Source organism: Peromyscus leucopus, chromosome 3 (assembly GCF_004664715.2).
Source record: "Peromyscus leucopus breed LL Stock chromosome 3, UCI_PerLeu_2.1, whole genome shotgun sequence".
Lineage (NCBI taxonomy): Eukaryota > Metazoa > Chordata > Mammalia > Rodentia > Cricetidae > Peromyscus > Peromyscus leucopus.
Window position 1 is genome coordinate 37,967,788 of NC_051065.1, and position 20,180 is coordinate 37,987,967.

The following is a 20,180-nucleotide window of genomic DNA, read 5'->3' on the forward strand; positions in this document are numbered from 1 at the left end:
ACAGAGTCTCAAAGAGAAATATATTGTGGGCCAATCTGTCCCCTTGGAACTGTTGTACAGTGTAAAGCAGTGTGGAAGGTCGGACTGCCGAGGGCCCCAGACGGTCAACAGGTCTGGAGTAAATTAACCAGAACACTTTCATTTTTAGTCAGTTGGCAGATGCTGCTGCTGATGTCTGACCAAGACTTTGAAGGAGCACTGACTAATTAGCTTGGTAAAACAGAAGTTTTTCAATTATTAGGTTTCTTTGTATTTTATATATAGGTTTGCAGTATCAAATAATTCCAAGAAAGATGCTTAGGGACTTTTCATAGGAAATCGGGGAAAGAATTAGTAAGGAAGGAAAAAAATATAGTTAAAAAGTCTGGGGAGGGTGGAAGGAAGAAGACCATAGCTGAGTAACAAATGAAAGGAAGAAGCACAGGCTGTAACAAAAGGGCTTACCAGGATTTAATACAAGGATTAAATGTTCTGAAAACGACACAGGAAAACTACTTCTTACAACTGACTGGATGTGGTAGATGGGGGAAAACTGGAAGCAGTACAGTTTCTGAATGCAAAACCACCAAGAATTAATCCAAATCAAACACACAAACCTGAGGTTCTGGCACTGCTCACCTGTGTGTGAGGCACTGCTTGACTTTACTACAGCCTTTTCCCTTAACATGCAATGTGCACCCCCGGGCATGCCCTCATGCTATGCAACAGTTACTGCCTGAACACCTAACTCAGATTTGAGAGGACCGTACGAAATGAACTGTAGTACTGTTTGTTTGTTTTATTGTACACACAGTTTTCAGCTCCTATAAAACCATAATGGCTTAATTACAGAAAACAGACTTTAAAAAATATTGTTATTAATTAACATGTAACTATCAAATTAGCCTATCTCTGGACTGTACTGGCTTAGGATGTTTGATTAAAATCAAACTAATATGATTTAGTTGGTAAAGTATTGCTGCATTAGCATGGGACCTCAGTTACATCCAGAACCCATGTTATAAAGTTGGACTCAGCAGCTTTTTAAAAGCATATCTACCTTATTAGCATTTACATCTCTCTAATCTTAAACCCTTAATTAGTGTGGATTTCAACGCCAGGCACTCTACCTCTAAGCTACATCCTTAGCCCTGCTCATCTTGAATAAATAATACAATCATGTGCATGCTTAAGAATTGTTTTTAAGAATTATGATTTATTATCAGTAATGTTTGATCAGTATATCTATTGTATGTATCTATATACCTGGGGTTCCAAGTAAAAAAAAAGTTTAAAACACCAGACTTATTTAACCCTGTACAAACATGGCAAAACTTTACATCAGCAGGTGAAACTGGCAAAAACCACCATGTTTTTTCATTTGAAGCTGACAGTCAGGACTGATTAATGAAGGATATACGAGATAAATAAAGGAGAATTTCAGGGTCTCTTAGGTAAAACAAAACAAAAAACCAAAATCCATTGCGTGCTTTACTCCAGCTGACTTCTGTTTCGTGTATTCCATTTGTCTTTGCTTCTCAGTATGCCAGAATAGAAGTCATCTTAAAACATTCTCCCAAGACTAGTACTGTAACACACTCTACTATCTACTTCCTCATCTCTATCTCAGCTCTTTATATGTACCTCTAATCAATGACACATCCCAATATACAAACACATCATCCTTGATAGAACTAGAACTCCCTAAAGATACAGGCCAGAGCTTCACATTTTATTAACAACAGCTCCTATCACCAAAATCCATGACAGACATTCACCTCTGGCTGGGACCTCAGGTATATACTACCACTCCTAGCTAGAAACACAAACTTTAATCTAAGTTTATTCTTTACTTACCATAAAAGTAGAATATCATTTAAATCAGAGGCCAATAAAATTATGCCACATAGGACCAGTGAGATGGCTCAGCAGAATAAAGGTGCTTGCCACCAAGTCTGATGAACTGAGTTTGAACCCCAGGACTCACATAGTGGAAGAACTAAGCTCCTGAAAGTTGTCCACTGAGCTCCACATGAACACTGTGGTGCACGCACACACCCCAAATAATAAACAAATGTAATAAAATCCTGCCATATGCTGCCAGGTGTGATGGCATATGTCTTTAATCTCAGCACTAGGGAGGCAGAGGCAAGCGGATCTCTTGAGTTTGAGGTTAGCCTGGACTACAAAGTGAGTTCTCGGACAGCCAGGGATACACAGAGAAACTCTTGGGGAAAAAAAAAATGCCATATTCATTAGTTTTATTGAACAAATTTAACTAAGAAAGAAAAATTTATTTTACACAGTAAATTGGACAAGGGTGTGTGTGGGGGGGGGAGGGCTCCAATTCACAGGGCAGCCTCACTTCTATTACCAGCACCTTCCTTTTCTTTATCTAATGCCTCTCCACCCATTAAACTCATGCAGCCAATGTCCACTAATTAAGTTAATTCCAACTCCAAGGATTTTTTTTCTCCCTGTCCCCACAGTAAAACGTCTCAGAAACCCCAAACTCCAGGCATTAAAACTATGGCTCCTAATCTGGGTGTAGTGGTGCACAACTAGAATTATCCCAGGGTTTGGGACACAGAGGATCCAAGATTCAAGGCAATGCTGAAAGTGGTAGCACATGTCTTTAATCCCAGCTCTTAGAGGAGGCAGAAACAGGCAGATCTCTGAGAGTTCCAGGAAGGCCAGGACTACATACTGGAACCCTGTCTCAAAATAATAATAATAAAAAAATAAAGAATTCAAGGCAAGCTTTGGCTACATAATGAGTCTGAAGTCACCCCAGGCTGAGACCCTGTCTCCAACAACACACTCAAACGTGGCTCCTAGTAATATCTCACTTCAATGATGGTATATCTTCAAGAAAACAGGCACGAATTTTCATAGGGGACTAAAGCAACCCATCATTAATAAAATTAAGAACACTAATACCCACTGTTATACATTAACCGACAATAACATCAATTCTCTTTACCTCTAACTAAAAAAAACCCCCAAAAAACAAAACTAAAGCCCTAAATTTATAGCAGGTATTTCTCACTGCCAAAATAAACATCACACAGGCCAATTATCACATCTGCAATTTAAACAGCCTAAATATATTCACCACTATATGGAAAATAATTATTTTTGCAAGACTAGAGTGCCACAAAGTTGTGGTCAACAGACCAAAAGTTTTAAAGAAAAAAACCTACATTTCCTGGTAAACTACTAACCTTCTGAAAAAAAATTTTTTTTCTGTTATATCTCTACTGAAATTACTTTTAGGAGGTTGTTAGTAATCTCAAGAGGCACCAAAGCTCAATACTGAGGTCAAAAATTTGAAAAAAAAAAAAATAAAAAGTTAAAGATTCAGATGCAATCATCACCATCATGATGACTGATTTCACGTCATTTTTCCTGTATTAGGACTTCTAAAGCCAGGGAGGCTTTCAATCCCATCACTCCTGACAATGACTATAATCACTGTCTGATGGATGTAATCTTTTATATCCCACAGTGCTATGGTGTCTTCTATACATTCAGTAAAGCAGAGCATATCTTTCAGACATTAATAGGCATTGATAATTACATTCAGAACACCACAGTTAATCAACTGGCATCCTTCTAATCACATCTATAACACACTCAAGTGAGCTACATAATATAGCCTGTACAACTGGAGAGAGTAAAATTTAAAATTGTTGTTTAATCATACTGATTTGAAACTGATTAAAAAAAATAAAGTGGAGTAGTTTGCCTTAACTTGTTCTCCCATCCAAGTACTAGCCAGGCCTGAATCTACTTAGCATCAGAGACCTGAGGAAATGAAGTACACTCAGGGAGTTGACCACAGTCATCTTGTCTTAAATAACATACCTGAACAAAGGTTTTTTGTTTTTCAAGACAGTGTTTTCCTGTGTAACAGCGCTGGCTGTCCTGAAACTTGCTCTATAGACCAGGCTGGCCTCGAACTCACAAAGATCCACCTGCCTCTGCCTCCCGAGTGCTGGGATTAAAAGTGTGTGCCACCATGCCGGGCTCTGAAGAAAGTTTTTTAATTCACTTATTACCCACAATCTCATCAGGCAAAGCTTCTATTTCAACTTTGGCTTCTTAAAAAGAATTATTTGTGCCTGGGGGCAGGATGAGGGGTGAGACAACACATACCACCACACCTGGCATCAAACTCCTCACCCTTTCCAGCGGGGGTACAGCTCAGTGGTAGAGCACTTACTAACACACGCATGAGGCCCAAGGTTCAATTCCCAGCAGCGTACAAATGAAACCTCATCCTGTTTCCTCTGGCCTGCTAATCAGCCTACTTCCGATTCATCTCCTAATCTTTCCACCTCATGTGCCATCCCCTACTAGCCTTCCGCTTCTCAAACATGCTCATCTGTTCCCTCCTGAAGAATGTTCTTCCCCAGTTTGTCAAGGACTCTAGATGTCCGTCAAAATCTGCTCTTTCCAGGGTTGTAGCTCTGTAGTCATGTGTCAAAGAGGTCAGACAGTACTTACATATAAAAAAAAAAAAAAAAAAACTTGCCAAAGAATCCAGGGATATCCAAAATATAGTCACACTCAGAGCTATGGCCAGAAGATATGAAATGAAAGCAGCAGAAAGAAAGGTGTGTGAAACAAAGCCCAGGAGAAGAAAGCCAGGAAGTACAAGTTTCCTACAGCTCTCTCTCAGTGATGTCAAAAGGACCCATGAATTACTGAATCAGTTGTGACAACCTGTGTTGTGAAGCAATCAGTTATGACAAGCTGTGTAAAAAGTTGTTTACCAAACAAACTCACTAGAGCGGTGGTGCCCAGGGCTCACCACCCAGCCACACGGCACTCTTGGAGCAACACATCCCAACTATCTAAACTCCTGCATGGAAGGCAGGTGTTCAACACAAACAACACTGCTTGAACAGTCGAGACACAATGAACCACTCTTAACAAGGGAACCCTTCTAAAAGCCCAAGTTCCCAGATTATCAGCTAGGGCCCATGATACAAAGCAGATCTTCCTAAGAAGAGCAACCCCAGGCCCACTAAGGAACTCTTTTCTCCACCAAGTATAAAGGGAAAAAGCAAAATCTCTCGCTCTCCTTGAAAGTCCGCCTCATCTTATATATGTGTCAGCAGGGTAAATTACCTTACTAAAAGATACTTACGGTTTCACAAAAATTTAAGTGACCTACTAGGACATACCATTTTACATACATATCCATGAGCTACAGAAAGACTCAAGAATTTGACATGTGTCAGACAGCATTGTATTACAAGTGCCCAACTGCTCTCCCAAACAGGCATCACCATTTTACTTTCCTATGAATAGACCTAGAAAAACCACTTTTTCTATACTGCTATTGTTTCTAATTTTTTCAGTTATAAATTTTTGGATTTTGCCACATCAGTTAGGCCCTCCAAAGAAAATTAATGATCACCAATTTACATTTCTCTGATTACTGGAAAGGTTGATAGTTTGCTCTCCCATGTTGAGTAATTACTTACCTTCTTTTCTTAATTATCATGCCATATACCTATATTTCTACTTTCCTAATGCTGTGACCCTTCAATACAGTTCTTCATGTTGTGGTGACCCACAACCACAAAATTATTTCATTGATACTTCGTAACTGTAATTTTGCTGTTATAAATCATAATGTAAATATCTGGTATGCAGATATCCAATATGATGCCTGTAGAAGGGTCATGTTGAGACTTTACCTACAGAAGGCCAATTATAAGAATTATTTGTGATTCCAGAAACAGAATAAAGTAACATCTTGGGAAAAAAAGATAATTTCCTACTAAGCTGCAGAAGTTAGTCCTGAAGTCATATCCACAGCCCAGATGGGCCTTGACCTTGGTATTCTCCTCCCCTAACCTCCGAAACAGCTGGGAGTAGAGGCTAGACTAACTAAAACTGCTGTTTCACTTACTCTTAATCTAACAGGTAAAAATTCACATGCACGCACAAAAATTACATATGCTATGTGTATATTGTGTATGGTTATGTCCAAATGAAATAGTATTAGCAGTGAAGAAAGAGTAAGAGAGAGGAGTAAGTTCTTATTCATGAAAAGTGCCCCTTTCCAGGCTCATCTGTTAACACTTGAGTCTCAGATGGTGTTAGTAGTGCTGTTTGGGGGTGACGGGACTTCAGGGTGTGCAGCCTTGATGGAGACAGTGTGTTGTGGAAGACAGGCTTTGAGTTCACCTTCTGCCTCCCATGTATTCAGGGGGTGGAAACTCTAGCTTCCTGATCCTGCTGCCATGCCCTCCCGCCATTACAGACATCTAACCTTTTGGAACTAGATCCGAAGTAAGTTTTCCCTTCAACTGCTCATTCATGGTATTCTATCACAGGTGTGGAGTGGGAGTGGAGCACACACAAAGCAAACAACATCCAAAATAAACTAATACAAGTCTTACCTTATTTAAAAATGTGAAAACTGAGTTAGATTAGCTGAAAATGTACACTATAACTTATAGGTCAATCACTTTAAAAGGTGAAAAGAATACAAATGACAGAAAAGAGAAAATATTAATGATATAATGTGCTCAGTGAAAAGCCAAAAAGGCAGAAAGAGTACAAGATTAAAAAGAGAACAATGAAAACATAAAACATAACAAATGTAGCAGACATTGCTGTAAATTATCAACCATTTGAATGTCAATATATAAGTGCATCAATTACAACAGATTATGAGAATAGATAAGAAACAAGACAATTAGCCCGGCGGTGGTGGCACACGCCTTTAATCCCAGCACTCGGGAGGCAGAGGCAGGCAGATCTCTGTGAGTTCGAGGCCAGCCTGGGCTACCAAGTGAGTTCCAGGAAAAGGCACAAAGCTACACAGAGAAACCCTGTTTCGAAAAACCAAAAAAAAAAAAAAAAAAGAAAAAGAAAAAGAAACAAGACAATTATATATTGACTACAGAAATTAATTTTTATAAGGCATATACAGATTAAAAGTGAATGGATGATCAGATTATGTGTAGTGACACATACATATAATCTCTGCATTCAGAAGACATAGGCAGGAAGAGAGAGTTCCAGGCTAGTCTGGGCTATATAGAGAGAACCTGAATCAAAAAGGGGGTAAGATACAAAAAATCTTTCATTCTAAGATGAATCAAGAAAATGGCCATACTTATTTTGGATAGAGTGGATTTTACAGCAAGTTAAATGATGGAGACTAAAGGGGTTATCACAAAACAAGAAAGGAGTCCATTCTCCAAGAAGACACAACAGTCTATGTACACATCTAACACTAATTCATCACAGCACATGGCAGAACTGACAGAAATGGAAGGAGGAGCACTGGAATCCACTTACTAGCTGGAGGCTTCACCTATGTATCAGAAACAGGCAGATGCTGGAGGCAGATAATCAGTAAGGACATAACTGAACTCAACAGTACCATCAATCCACCAGACAGAATGGGCACCTATAAATTATTTCACGAGCAACTACAGAATACATGCTCCCCTCAAGTGTAAAGGAACCCTGACCAAGACAGACCAGGTAATGGGGTATAAATATGGGCCACAATAATATAAAACTTTACACATTTAGAAAAAAATATATAGTGTTTATTATTAAAGAGAAATGGGATCTAACTAGAAATCAGTAGCAGCACTACTTGGAGATTAAACAACACATTTCTAAATAATACATGTGGGCTAGAGATGTGGCCCAGTTCTTGCCTAGGAGGCACAAGGTCTTGGATTCAATCACTGCCACTACACTAAGCAAATAAATAATAGATGGGTTAAATAAGAAACCTCAAGAGAAACTTATTTCAAACTGGCCAGGTGTGGTAGCATATGCCTGTAATCCTAGCACAAAGGAGGACAAGGCTGATTTTCAGTTATAAACTGAACTAGCCACCTTTCCATAGAACATCATTTTTATAGCCTAGCTTGGTTAACTGTTAGACATCCTCCTTCCCTTTTTCTTTTCTAGTGCTAGAGACCAAATCCAGGGCTTTACATATCTAGGCAACCATTCCAACAAAGAGCTAATAAACCCATACCCCAAACATTTTCTTCAAAATGAACAATTAAAAGCCTATCACTTCAAGCAATAATTCATAATGTTACACGTACACACTCACACTCCTGAATTCACCACAAGCTTAACAGCTTTCAATGTTTAAATACTTTCCAGTGAGGTGGTAATATTAGCACATATGATTACTTGATATTATAAATAAAATGTATCAACATTTGGAAGTTGGCAGTGAACTCAATGAACTAGTATTTTACCAATAACAAACGTGTAACAAGTCAAAATTAGGCACAGATCAAAACAAATCCATTCTGAAAATAAACTAAGAGTAAAGGTGATCCCCAAGATAGCCCTCTGTAGTGGGCAGCAGATAAGTCCTATTTTGGAATGAACACACTGGAATGAACAGAAAGTAACATCTGCTTTCTTTTTCTTTCTTTTGAGACAGGGTCCCATCATATAGCCTTGGCTGGTCTGGAACTTGCTATGTATAGATCAGGCTAGTCTCAAACTCAGAGATCTGCCTGCCTCTGCCTCCCAAGTGCTGGGATTAAGGGCATGCACCACCACACCCACCTCTCTTTAACACACTAGGAAGATTAAATACTATGCACTACATTAAACTCCTGGGAAATGGTAGGGATTTTAAGAGGTGAAGACTAATAGGAGGTCATTGAGTTATTGAGAGAATGCCCTCAAATGGGACTGTGGGTAACTCCATTCCTCCCATGTCCTGGCTATGAGACAGCTGTCTATTCTGAGCCACTCTGCCATGACGTACTGCTTTGTCATATACCCAAAAAGCAATGTGACCAACCATCATGAACTGGAATCTCTGAAAGTGTGGGCCAAATACAACTGTTTGCCAAGCCTGGTAACACAGGTTTATAATCCCAGATCACACCAAGTTCAAGGGCAGCACAAACAGTTTAGCAGGACTCCATGTCAAAAACAAAGTGTGCAGGAGAGATGGCCCAGCAGTTACAACCTGTTGCTCTTGCAGACAGAGGACACGGTTCATTTCCCAGCACCCACATGGCAGGTCAAACCCTCTGTAACTCCAGTTCTGGCCTCTAAGGGCTCTCTAGGCATAAATGTGGTGCACATACATAAATGTAAGCAAACATTCATATATATATATATATATATATATATATATATATATATATATATAAAATAAAGTTTTAAAGGGTTGGGAAGATATTAGCTCAGTAACAGAACACTGACTTAACATATACTGCAAAAACAGTAATGCAAAACCAAAATATCATTTTTGTCTTTTAAGAGGTGACAATCTCAGGTTTTGTTCCAGTAACAGAAAGGTGATTAAAAGACAGATGGAACCTTAAAATAGTTTTTTTGGGTTTGGTTTTGAAAAACATCTTGTCTTATACTATACACTTTTTGGGCTGCCTTCCTCCCTGGTAAAACATTTCTCCCTTTCGCTTCAGAAGTTTCTCCCATACATGTATGAATAAGCCCTCACCTTGGCCAACTTCACTTAACACAACAGAACACTCACCTCAATGGCAAGTTGCCTCAGTAACCTGAAAGTGAGATATAACAATTCTAGTCATTCTGAGCTTTTCCCTTAAACTCAAAGCAGACTAGTTACTGTAAGATGTAAGGGATGCCTTTATTAGGCAGAAATGGGCAAAACAGAAGAGTGCAGAGAAGCAAAGCCAAGCAAACAAGAGCCCCGATATGTCAGATAGACATGGGAGAATCACAGAAGGGCTGACATGCAAACAGTCACCTAGGCAACAGATTTTTCTCCCTTCTAACCTTAACCTAGTTTGGATGCAGGCTATTAACATCAAACAAAGGTTTTTGGAAAATTTTCAAGACATTTATGCTCCACTTGGGGAGGCTTTATTAATGTTTTATAACTAATAAAAGCAAATGCTAGTCTATGCAGCACAATGTCATAGGAAAGCATCTGTTTTCATTCCGTGTCTTGGGTTAAACTCAGCCTGTTGCCTTTCAAGATCCATCAACCTTAATTCCCAGTTTCAGTATTTTTTAACATTAGAGTCTCTGACTCCAGAAGTAAAACCATCCTATACAAAGGTAGGGGACAAAGATCTAAAAAAAGTTCTTTACATTTGTAGCACAGGATCTATAATTCCTTTCCTGTCTTGCTTTTGTTCAGAGCACAAATGCAACCTTAAAACCTAAAGACATCTTTAAATGTGATTTATTTTTAGCATGTCAAAGTGCATGTGTATGTGGGTGAGCATGGATGCCCCAGTTCAATATTCTGTGTATTCCTCAATTGTCCTCTACTTGTTTTTTTGAGAGGGGGGCCTCTCACAGAATCTACAGCTCACTAATTTGGCTAGGATGGCTGGTGGTGAGCTCCTGGGATCTTCTTGCCTCCACCTCTGCATTACTGGGATTACAGGGGTACACCACTGTGCCTGGACTTTTCACGGTTGTTTGGAGATCTAAACTCAGGTTTCTATACGTACATAGCAAGCACCTTATTGACTAAATCATCTCCCCAGCCTTCAAATGCAACTTTTAAACAGATACTTGTTTTTATTAGTATGTAGGTATGTGTCTCTGTGAATGTACACCATGTGTGCATGCCTACAGAGGCCAGAGGAGAGCACTGAATCCTCTGGAGGTGGAGCTATAGCAACCGTGAGCTACTCTGTAGATGCTGACAACTCAATTCAGGCCCTCGGCAAGAATAGTGTTTTTACCCACTGATCCATTTCTCTGGTCCTTCAAATGTAATTTTAAAATGGGGTGTTTTGTTTTAACAGATATGACAGAACCAACGAACAACACTGAGCTGGCAGCTAGGGCATTATGGTTAGTTTTTATGTCAACTTGATACAGGTTATCTTTCTATGTTCTAAGATTTGGAGGACTAAAAACCTTGAGTATCTAAGGGCTATAAGCCTTCTTTCTCCTAAAATGGGCTAGAGCAAAAGCTTGGCTATGATTCAAGAGTTCACAGATCTCTCTGAAGAACAAACGCTGCTCCTAGGAAAACATTCCTGCCCCTGAAGAGTCTTCTCAGGACTTCCTAACTGCTACTCTACACACAGTACCTAGAACATGGTGAGCTCTCATAAATGTCAATTATTTTTCTTGTATAACTAAGTGTATGACAGAGAACACAGATGAACAAATCTGTAACTATCTTTAGTGCCTACCAGAGTAGTTACTTACATGTCAAAAATTTTTAAAACAAGTCTAAAAAGAAGCTGTTACAGGAAATGTAGACTAATATACAGCCCCAACGCCCAAGATTAACAGGATCCCCGCCTCACACTCCAAAGCCACTGCTGCTTATCTACCGCTGTCAGTAATTACATGAATCTAAAACAAAGCGTAACCACTGTAAGAATAGGAAAACACTGACCAAGTTCAGCCTCGTTGTGGAAGAGTGGTGGTTCAGAACAATTTCATATCCTTAGCACCTTTAAATTCAAACCTAATCAAAACCTGTTTTCTTTCTTCTTTTTGGTTTTTCGAGACAGGGTTTCTTTATGTAGTCCTGGCTGTTCTGGAACTAGCTCAGACCAGGCTGGCCTCAAACTCAGAGATCCACCTACCTCCCAAGTGCTGGGATTAAAGGCATGAGCCACCATCACCTAGTGAAAGGGCTTTTTTTCTATATGGATTTAAAAATCCAATTTTACAGTGGAAAACAAGTGCTTTCAGATCAAGTACACTAATATATTAACTACGAAAAATGGGGAATTAAGTACATGTTTGCTTATACACTTTAGGTAAATAGTGAAATCAATCTAAATTTTTAATAGGGTGTGGTAGTGAAAGTTTCTAATTCTAGCATAGAAGAGGCTGAGGTAGGGCTACTGCAAGTTTGAGGCCAGTTTAGGCTACAAGCAAACAAAATTATTTACTTATTTATTATTTATATGAGGCAAGGTCTCTCTATGTAGTTCTGGCTGTCCTGGAGCTCCCTATGTAGATCAGGCTGTTTGGAACTCAAGAGATCCTTCTGCCTCTGCCTCCCTAGTACCACACCCAGCCTAAAAAATTTTAATTTTTTATCTTCAAAGTTGAGTCTGTAAAAGCAAACTTATGATTTCTAAGAAGATAAGAAGTATGTCCAACAGTACACCACAGATATGCAAGATTTCATTTATTTGATAAATACATTCAAAGCTGAGAAATACCTTATTTCAGAAGGAAGAAAAAACACATACCACCAAGTATAGGAGTTTACACTGCAAAGGTAGTGGGAGACTCTGAGGAAGGCTTTGTAATGTCGGGTCAAGCAACACAGGGTTTTTCATACAGGCCTCTAAACTAGGAAATAGTGTTTTGGAGACAATGCTCGTAGTACAGTAGAGTATTTACCTTGAAGGTCTTTGCTTCCATCCCTGGAGAGGAAGAGGAGAGAGGGGAAAGCAAAGAGAGGAAATAAAGAGAAAGAGAGGAAGGGGGAGGAGGAGAGGGAAGAAGGGGAGGGGGGAGAAATGAGAAACTGAGGGTGCAGAGAGGAAATAAAAATGAATCATGCTTCCAGTGTGTCTTATATAGATTAAAAGAAACTGTACAACTGAGAAGGAAGAGGTTAAATGTATGTCTTCTGATTTTACTAGTATGGTTCCCTTTAGTCTAAAGATACCAACACTTCAAAGTATTTTAGGAAAGTGAATATGATCCATGGAATGGACTGAATGACACAAGAAACTGGAGGCAAGGAGACAGCAAGTACTACTTTGTAATTACTCCCCAAACATCTACCAGTGCACACGAGATCAGTGATATGGTTGTCTATAGTTCACTAATTAAATTTAAAACAACAAGTTCAATATGGGGTATTTTATTAAAATTAACATTCTAACACAATACCCTTAAAAGTACATGATTTATACCCCACCTAGATGAACCCTGAATTAAGTGCCGGGCTCTAGTCCAAAAGATTTCCACATGAGTCAGAAATGTAAATGAGTTTAATGAAATGAGTGGTATAGAAACATAAACATGTTTAATGTATGAAAAATTAAATTTATCTCAATGTTAATATCTATTTCATCCTTTCAAAACCTCTTCTAAACTCAAATATTGAAAAAACCCAACAATATTCTAAAAATAAATACAGAAATCACGATAGGAAGTTAACTAACACAGTAAGTAAACTTTTAGTGCACTGTTCAAAGATCTATTTGGAAAATTAAAAGATCTGCTGTTACTTTTGAAATTTAAAATTTAAGTATGTCTGCTGAACACAGACTACAGGCAAGAAAGCAATAACTAAATTATTGACACTAAGCATTAAGATTAGCTCAATTTTAAGGATGTTAAAATATTTCCTATCACTGGCTTTCAAAAACTAGTTACATATACAAAATCCTGAAAGCTAAAAAGCTAACCCAAGATACTATTTCACACCTGCAAAGATAACAATAATCAGAAAGACAGACATGGGGGTATAGCAAAACTGGGAACCACATATATTCCATTATGTGGAATATTAAATGTACAGTTTTAGAAGAAACTCAACCAGCTGAACAATTCCACTAATTCCATTTTCAGATGTGTATCTAAGAGAATTGAAAACATACACCCACACAAAGTTACACACAAACATTCACAGCAGCATTATTACCCATAGTGGCCAAAAGAGGGAAACAACTCAAATACCAGTCAATAGACTAATGAATAAATAAAACATGCTCTCCACATAATAGATTATAATTCAGTCATTAAAAGAAATGTACTCTTAACCCACAATGCAACATGAATGAATCTTGAAAACTTGTCAGCCCAGTGTGGTGGCGCTGGCCTCTAATCCCAGCACTGGGAAGACTGAGGCAAGCCATGCACCTGGCCAACAAGGATACAGCAATACCCTAACTCATAGAAGCCAAATAAACAAAACCAGGAACAACACAACAACAAAGAGAACGAAACAAAACATTCTGGGAAGACAGTCATAAAACAAAAATTCCAATCCCATTTAAACAGACTGTCCAGGTCGGACAACTCTCCAGAGACAGAAAGGGGACTGATTCCTGATGGTTGCAGTGAGTGATCATGAGCAAACATGGGTGATGAAAATGTTCTGCAGTTGACTGTGGTGATGATTGTCCAACTCTGTGGCTATACTAAAAACCAGTAAACTGTGCACTTTGAATAAACTCAATGGTAAACAATTATATCTCTATAAAACTATTATTATCTTTAAACAACCCTAGAGGCCACAATATTGAACAAATATTTCACACTTACCTACTGTCTGAAGCATAAGGTCTTTGTATACCTTTAGTCATCCTCCCTCTGCTTTCTAACACTTCAAATACAAGCACCAAATCTGAGAATTTCAGGGTTTTCCTTAATTATACTTAAAAGAAAATAAATGCATAGATAATAAACAATAGAAAAACATTCTCTCTCAAAACTTGGGTCTTTTTGCAGATTCTACTGTCTAGTTTCAAAATGTTAACATAAGTGGAAGGGAACTATATCTATATTTCATCTATTTTCTCTTTAAACCATTGTAATGTGGCTCTCTCATAATCTAATCCCAAACTGCTTTTTTAGAGAGCAAAATTCCCACTTGCCAAATGGAATGGGTGCTTTCCCAATCTTACCCTACCAGTCCTTCTAGCACTATTATTTGATTCTAGTAACAACTCCTTTCTCAAGTCCCTCCCAGGCATTTCTGACATCCTGGTTCCTGTCCCTCCACTCTGACCACACCTTCCCAGTAACAATCACAAACATTTCCCTCTAGCTGCTTTTCAAGACCTATGCTATTCAAGCTAAAGCTGTCACTATGCCTGTCTGAATCAGGTTATTCACTCAATAAGCTTTCAACTACCTCCTCAAACTCCTATGACTCCTACCTCCTTAAATCCACCCTGTGAATAACAGTGAGCTCCGGATTTGTCCTGGACACTTCACAGGCATTCAACATGTCCCACACTAAATTCATCTTCTCCTCTGACACTCTCCTGCGATCTTGTTGGATCAGCTCTACTCGTTTCTTCTCATATTCCTTTATCCACTGTACCTTCTAACTTGATTGTACATAATACTATGTTCATACCTAGTAAACCACTGAGACATCCATCTCTCTCTTCTTCCTCCAGCCCTAGCCTAGTATTAAGCCCCAAGCTTGCTTTGAACAAGTGCATATCACCACACTGGCTTAAGGCTTGTTAATCCTCACCAAATCTGTTATATATGCTCTATTTTCCTTGATTAATTCAGATCAAGTCCTTTCTGTCAAGTAACTACCTTTCTTAAAACATTCTATGACCCTCCAGAGACTTTCAGGTTCTCCAACAGAACATATCTGAATAAGATAAGGCTTACAGTAATCTTATAGAGCAGGCTGGGAAGGTGGGTGTGAGGAAAGGGAAGGAAAGACCACAGGAATGTTAAGCTAGCACATTTGTTGTTCTCAATAATCTCACTTTCCCTGTGACCCTAAAAGGTATTTCCAACCTGCAGCTTTCTACATACACCCCAGGATAAGGAGGAATGTGGCCCAACACCAAATTATAAACTCATTTAACATAGTAAGATTTTTCCGGAGCATGTTTTGTTTTGTTAACTCAATTGCATGGTTTTCCTATGTAAATTTGTAGATGACAACTTAGTGTTGCAATATCAAAAGGCTGAACATGCCTGGAAGTGTACAGTTAAAACATAAGTATTAAATATAGTAAGATTCCTTCACTAAGTGGCAGAAGAAAAGGAGGAATCACCACGCCCTCCTCACAGTCCAAACCCTACCTAACTGTCTTAGGTGTCACCTTCTGTCTGCATTATATACTGGCTCTCTGGTCCTCAATAAATGGTTCGAGGATGCCTCTTTGTCAGTCAACGTCAGGGGATATGTATGGAGTAAAACCTAACTCTAGGGGCTGGAAAGATGTCTCAGACAACATTAAGTGTACTGGCTGTTCTACTGCACCCATAAGACAACTCACAACTGTCTGTCACTATAATCCCAGGGGATCTCTTTGGGGCTCTTTTGGGCATCAGGTATGCATGTGGTACACTGATATACACACAAGCAAAATACCCATACACATAAATAAATAAAAATTTAAAAGCCTGTCCAATACCAATACCAATGAGTACCACCATCTAAAAGTTAAGAGTAAAGATCAAGTTCCAGACCTGTCACAAATTAGTTATTAATTCTGTTAACAAAATTAGCATATCAGGAATAATGCGCCTGGCATAGGATATACAATCTTGGTGCCTGATTCTCCTTTTGAGAGAGTGGGCACCTCAGGCCAAGGCCGAAAAAAAAAACCAAAACTACAGTAATTCCTTCTCTCCTGTCCATCTTTAACAAGGTCTCATTCTCAGATAAACTAGGCTTGTGTGAAACTCACCACCTTCCTACCTAAGCTCCTGACTGCTGGGACCACTATATGCCTGTTGAGGTAGAAATTTTTCTATCAATAGTAATCAAGAAATTCATGCCAGACATGGTGGCAAATACTTTTGGCACTTGAGCAGTAGAGGATAGAGAATCCAGAGTTCAAGGTCAGCCATATATATATTCAAGGTCAAGGCTAGTCTAGGCTATATGAGATATAGACTCAAAAACAACAAAAAGAAATTAAAAAATTTCAGACCAAACAAGATACAATTTCTAAACCATTAAATAAAATCAAGATAATTACAATAGATGTACATTACTGACAGTTGTATAAAGTAACTTTTTAAAGTTGTAAACATACATATATATATAAACATATATATTGTACCCTCTGATCTAGTACTTCCTGTAAAGAGATTATTAAGCAATAAACAATGTAGAGGCTTTATTCATGTTCATCAAAGTATTTAATAAAAATACAATAGACTAAATATTCAACTATAAGCAAATGATTAAACTGCAATGGTCACACTGTGACACAGCCTCTTAAATTATTCCTAGAAAGTAGCTGTAATTAATAAAAGACCAAAATCTAAGTTTAGAAAACTCCAAAAGACAAGACTATGACTCAGGTATAGCAGGCTCAGAGCTTTAATCTCAGGATTGAGGAGGCTGAGGCAGCAGAGCTTCCACCAGTTCAAGGACAGCCTGGGTCACAGAGTGAGTTCAGCTCCCCTGCCCTTCAGAAAACAACCCCCCTCAACTATTTACAAAGGAATGTGTATTTATTGTGACACAGACTCATTACAAACATAAACATAGAGAGAATAATGGAAATAGCTCAATAGCTTGGAATAGGACCACAGTATGAATGACCAATCCACTTTCCCAAATATAAGCATTACCATTACTGGTTACTACTGTTAATAATTAGTAATTTATAATTTCCAATTTTGAAACTGTATTACTTTATAATGAAACAGTTGTAATAGTGATACCTTTTAAGACTCAGTTCTACAATGTTAAGATTTTAAAACAGTTTTTAATCCATATCAGAATTTAAGAAAAACAAGTTAGAATTTATCAGATCATCTTTAATTCTCTTTCCATGACAGAGAATAGTTCCTTTCCAGCCTTCTAGTCAAGGGGGAAAAAAAAAAAAAAAGTCAAGTGCCAACAGTCTTAATTATAGCTGTTGCTTATCAAGTCAGGAAATAAAAAAAAGCAAGCACTATAAAAGAATAGCTTTAGTCATCAAATCTCTAATGTAGAATTACCTAGCTATACTTTGGTATTATGGAAGAATGGAAACAGATTTGGTCCTTGTGAAATGACATCTCCAATAGGAATCCTCGACACATTTTCAAAGCAAGAACCTCCAGGCTCTATCCCGTCCAAAAGTTCAGGGACTGGGCACCTGTCTCAACCGCCTGCATTACCAAACAAAGCTCCTTGACAGAGTATGTCCAGACAGCAGGATGACAAGCATGCAAACCACTGACAGCCAGGGACCACATGGCCCCTTCCATAACCAAGAAAGGCTGAAAGTCAGTAGTTTTAAACATCCTAAATAAACTGTTTTCTTCTACATTTCCTATAGATTAATAAAAAGAGGACTCTATCCAATTCTGTAAATGACATCATTCAAAAGATACTAACACAATCAAAATTCTTGGTGGTAGGAAGGAGAAATTACACTTTAACCTTCAGAGATCAAAAGTCCTCTTTCCAAAACACTACCTAAACACCAGAAAATGTTTAAAATAAAGGACAATTGGATTATTCGATCTACATTTTTCAGTCTTTACCATATATTAAACAAAATCTTGCTTCTACTTTCTATTGTTATAAATCTGAGAGGTGGAAATCACAAAGCTCCACAATACTATTAATACTGTGCCAACTTTAACACTTTTAAAGTCTTACTAGACAGAAATCTCTTTAAAATATGAAAACCTACTTCTGTACTAAAAGTCACTACATCTGCACTTTGAAATAAAAACTTGCCAACATATTGCGCCCACTCATTTTAATAGACCTCAACTGTATGGCTTTTCGTAACCATATTTCAGATTTAACTGATTATTCTTAGAAGTGCACCTTGTCCAGGAGCAAAATTTTCCCTAGCTCGTTTCCCAACCCCCGCTAAGGAGCGAAGGACTTCCCAAGTCCCATTTCCTTTTCCATTCCCCAGACCTCCAGGGTTTCCAACGCCCCAGTCTTGCGCAACATCCGTAGGAGCAGCGGCCGCAACCACCGCCTCCTAAGCCGGGAAACAACCCTAGAGGGAACATTGTCCAGTAGAAAAATAAAGGAGCGGGGAGGGGGTAATGTAGGAAGTCGGCTTCTGGTCTCACGCCTGCGGAACTGACACCCCCCGCCAACTACGTACCTAGAGCAATTTCACCTACCAGACTTTTAACCCTCACCTCCACTCAAGCCTGCCTACACAAGCAGAGTGCGGAAAGGGGGGAGCTGGCGGAAAAGGGGGACGGGAAGGTTATCTCCCAGTTCAGGGCTTCAGCCCGCGGAGTCGCCTCCACCCCACCAGGACTATTGTTCCCAAGTTCCCCACCCCCACCCCGGATAGGAAGTGATAGTCACATCCCCTCCGGCCTCGGCAATATCCCCTGGAGTCGGGAGTGAGCTTCCTCCAGGATAACCCCCATCCACGCAGACATTACCCCCCCAACCTAGTCACACTGGCCACACGACCACCTTACACCTGGGTCTCAGAAAAGACACCGCACGGGACAAGTGGAGGTCAGGTAAAGCATGAGACTGCTTACGGACAAGCCTTCGGCAAGCGGTGATCATAACCGTGAACTCGGCGACGGCGTAGTCCCACCGTCCCCTCGGACGAGGCCGGCGTCAGCCAAGGGGCTCTGCGAGTTAATGCTAACACCCGCGTCGCTCTCCGCCAGCCGCCCTGCCGGCCGCAGCCCGACAGCTTGCCTCGACCCTCCCCGGAGGGGCAGGCGGGGCAGGCGGGCGTGGGAAGGCGAGCCCGCACCCCAGCCGCCGCCGCCCGGCCGCCGCCCGCTCGCCCGGCCGGGGAGACAATAGGTAGTCGCGGGCGGCGGGGCCGGGGCGGGCGGCGGGCCGGAGCGGGCCGCGGCCGCTCCCTTCGCTCGCTCGCTCGCGGGCCGGCCGGGCGCAGCACGGGCCGCGCAGCCCCGCGGAAAAGGGAGGCTGAGGGGCGGGGGCGACCTCGCCTCCCGCAAGCTCGCCGGCGGCGCTCGCGGCTGGGCGCGCGCCCCGCGCCCGTCCTCGCCCCGCACACAAAGCGCCGGCAGCCCCGGCCGGCCCGGAGAAGCGAGGGCAGCTCGGGGGCCGGCGACACGAGGCGACGGCGAGGGCGGACACTCACCATGAAGTCCCGGGCGAAGTTGTCCTCCCCATTGTGGTCCGGACTCTTCATGGCCTGTACCCGCTGGATGAACCTCCTCAGGATCTCCACTTGCTCCATCCTCCCGCGTGCCCCCCGCCGCCCGCCCGCGCGCCGCAGCGCCCGCTCCGTCTTCCCCAGCTCGCTCCGGCCCGCCCGCCCTCCCTCCCCGCCGCGCGAGGCGGCTGCGGCTGCGGCGGCACCGGCCGGCTCCCCGCGCAACTTGAAGAGCGGCGCGGCTTTCCTGACTGCGAGGCGAGCCGCGGGCTAGCGCCGGCCCCGGCCCCCAGCCTGCCCCATCCTCCTCCCCGCCCTCCGCAGCCCCAGACGCCGCCGCCGCGCCGCCGCCGCCTCAGGAGCAGGCTCTCCGCCCGCCCTGCCCCTTCCCGGTCCTTCCTCCCCCCACCCCCGCCAGCAGCCGCAGCCGCCTCTCCCCACGGGCGCGCCCCCGCCGCCACCCAGACGCGCGGGCCCGTGCGG

The 20,180-nt window shown here is 41.1% G+C and overlaps 1 protein-coding gene across 2 annotated transcripts in view; it reads right to left on the reverse strand.

The window, feature by feature from the left end:
• The window catches only part of Ptpn12 (protein tyrosine phosphatase non-receptor type 12), a 75,796-nt gene extending 55,971 nt beyond the window's left edge, over window positions 1–19,825 (reverse strand). Inside the window, exon 1 of one of the 2 annotated variants that reach the window (XM_028890936.2) lies at window positions 19,683–19,825. In XM_028890936.2, the coding sequence (XP_028746769.1) occupies window positions 19,683–19,781 (99 nt within the window). In that variant the 5' untranslated portion in view covers window positions 19,782–19,825. The remainder of the gene's footprint in view (window positions 1–19,682) is intronic. The other variant, XM_037203558.1, reaches the window with a different exon arrangement.
• Window positions 19,826–20,180: the final 355 nt, after the last annotated feature.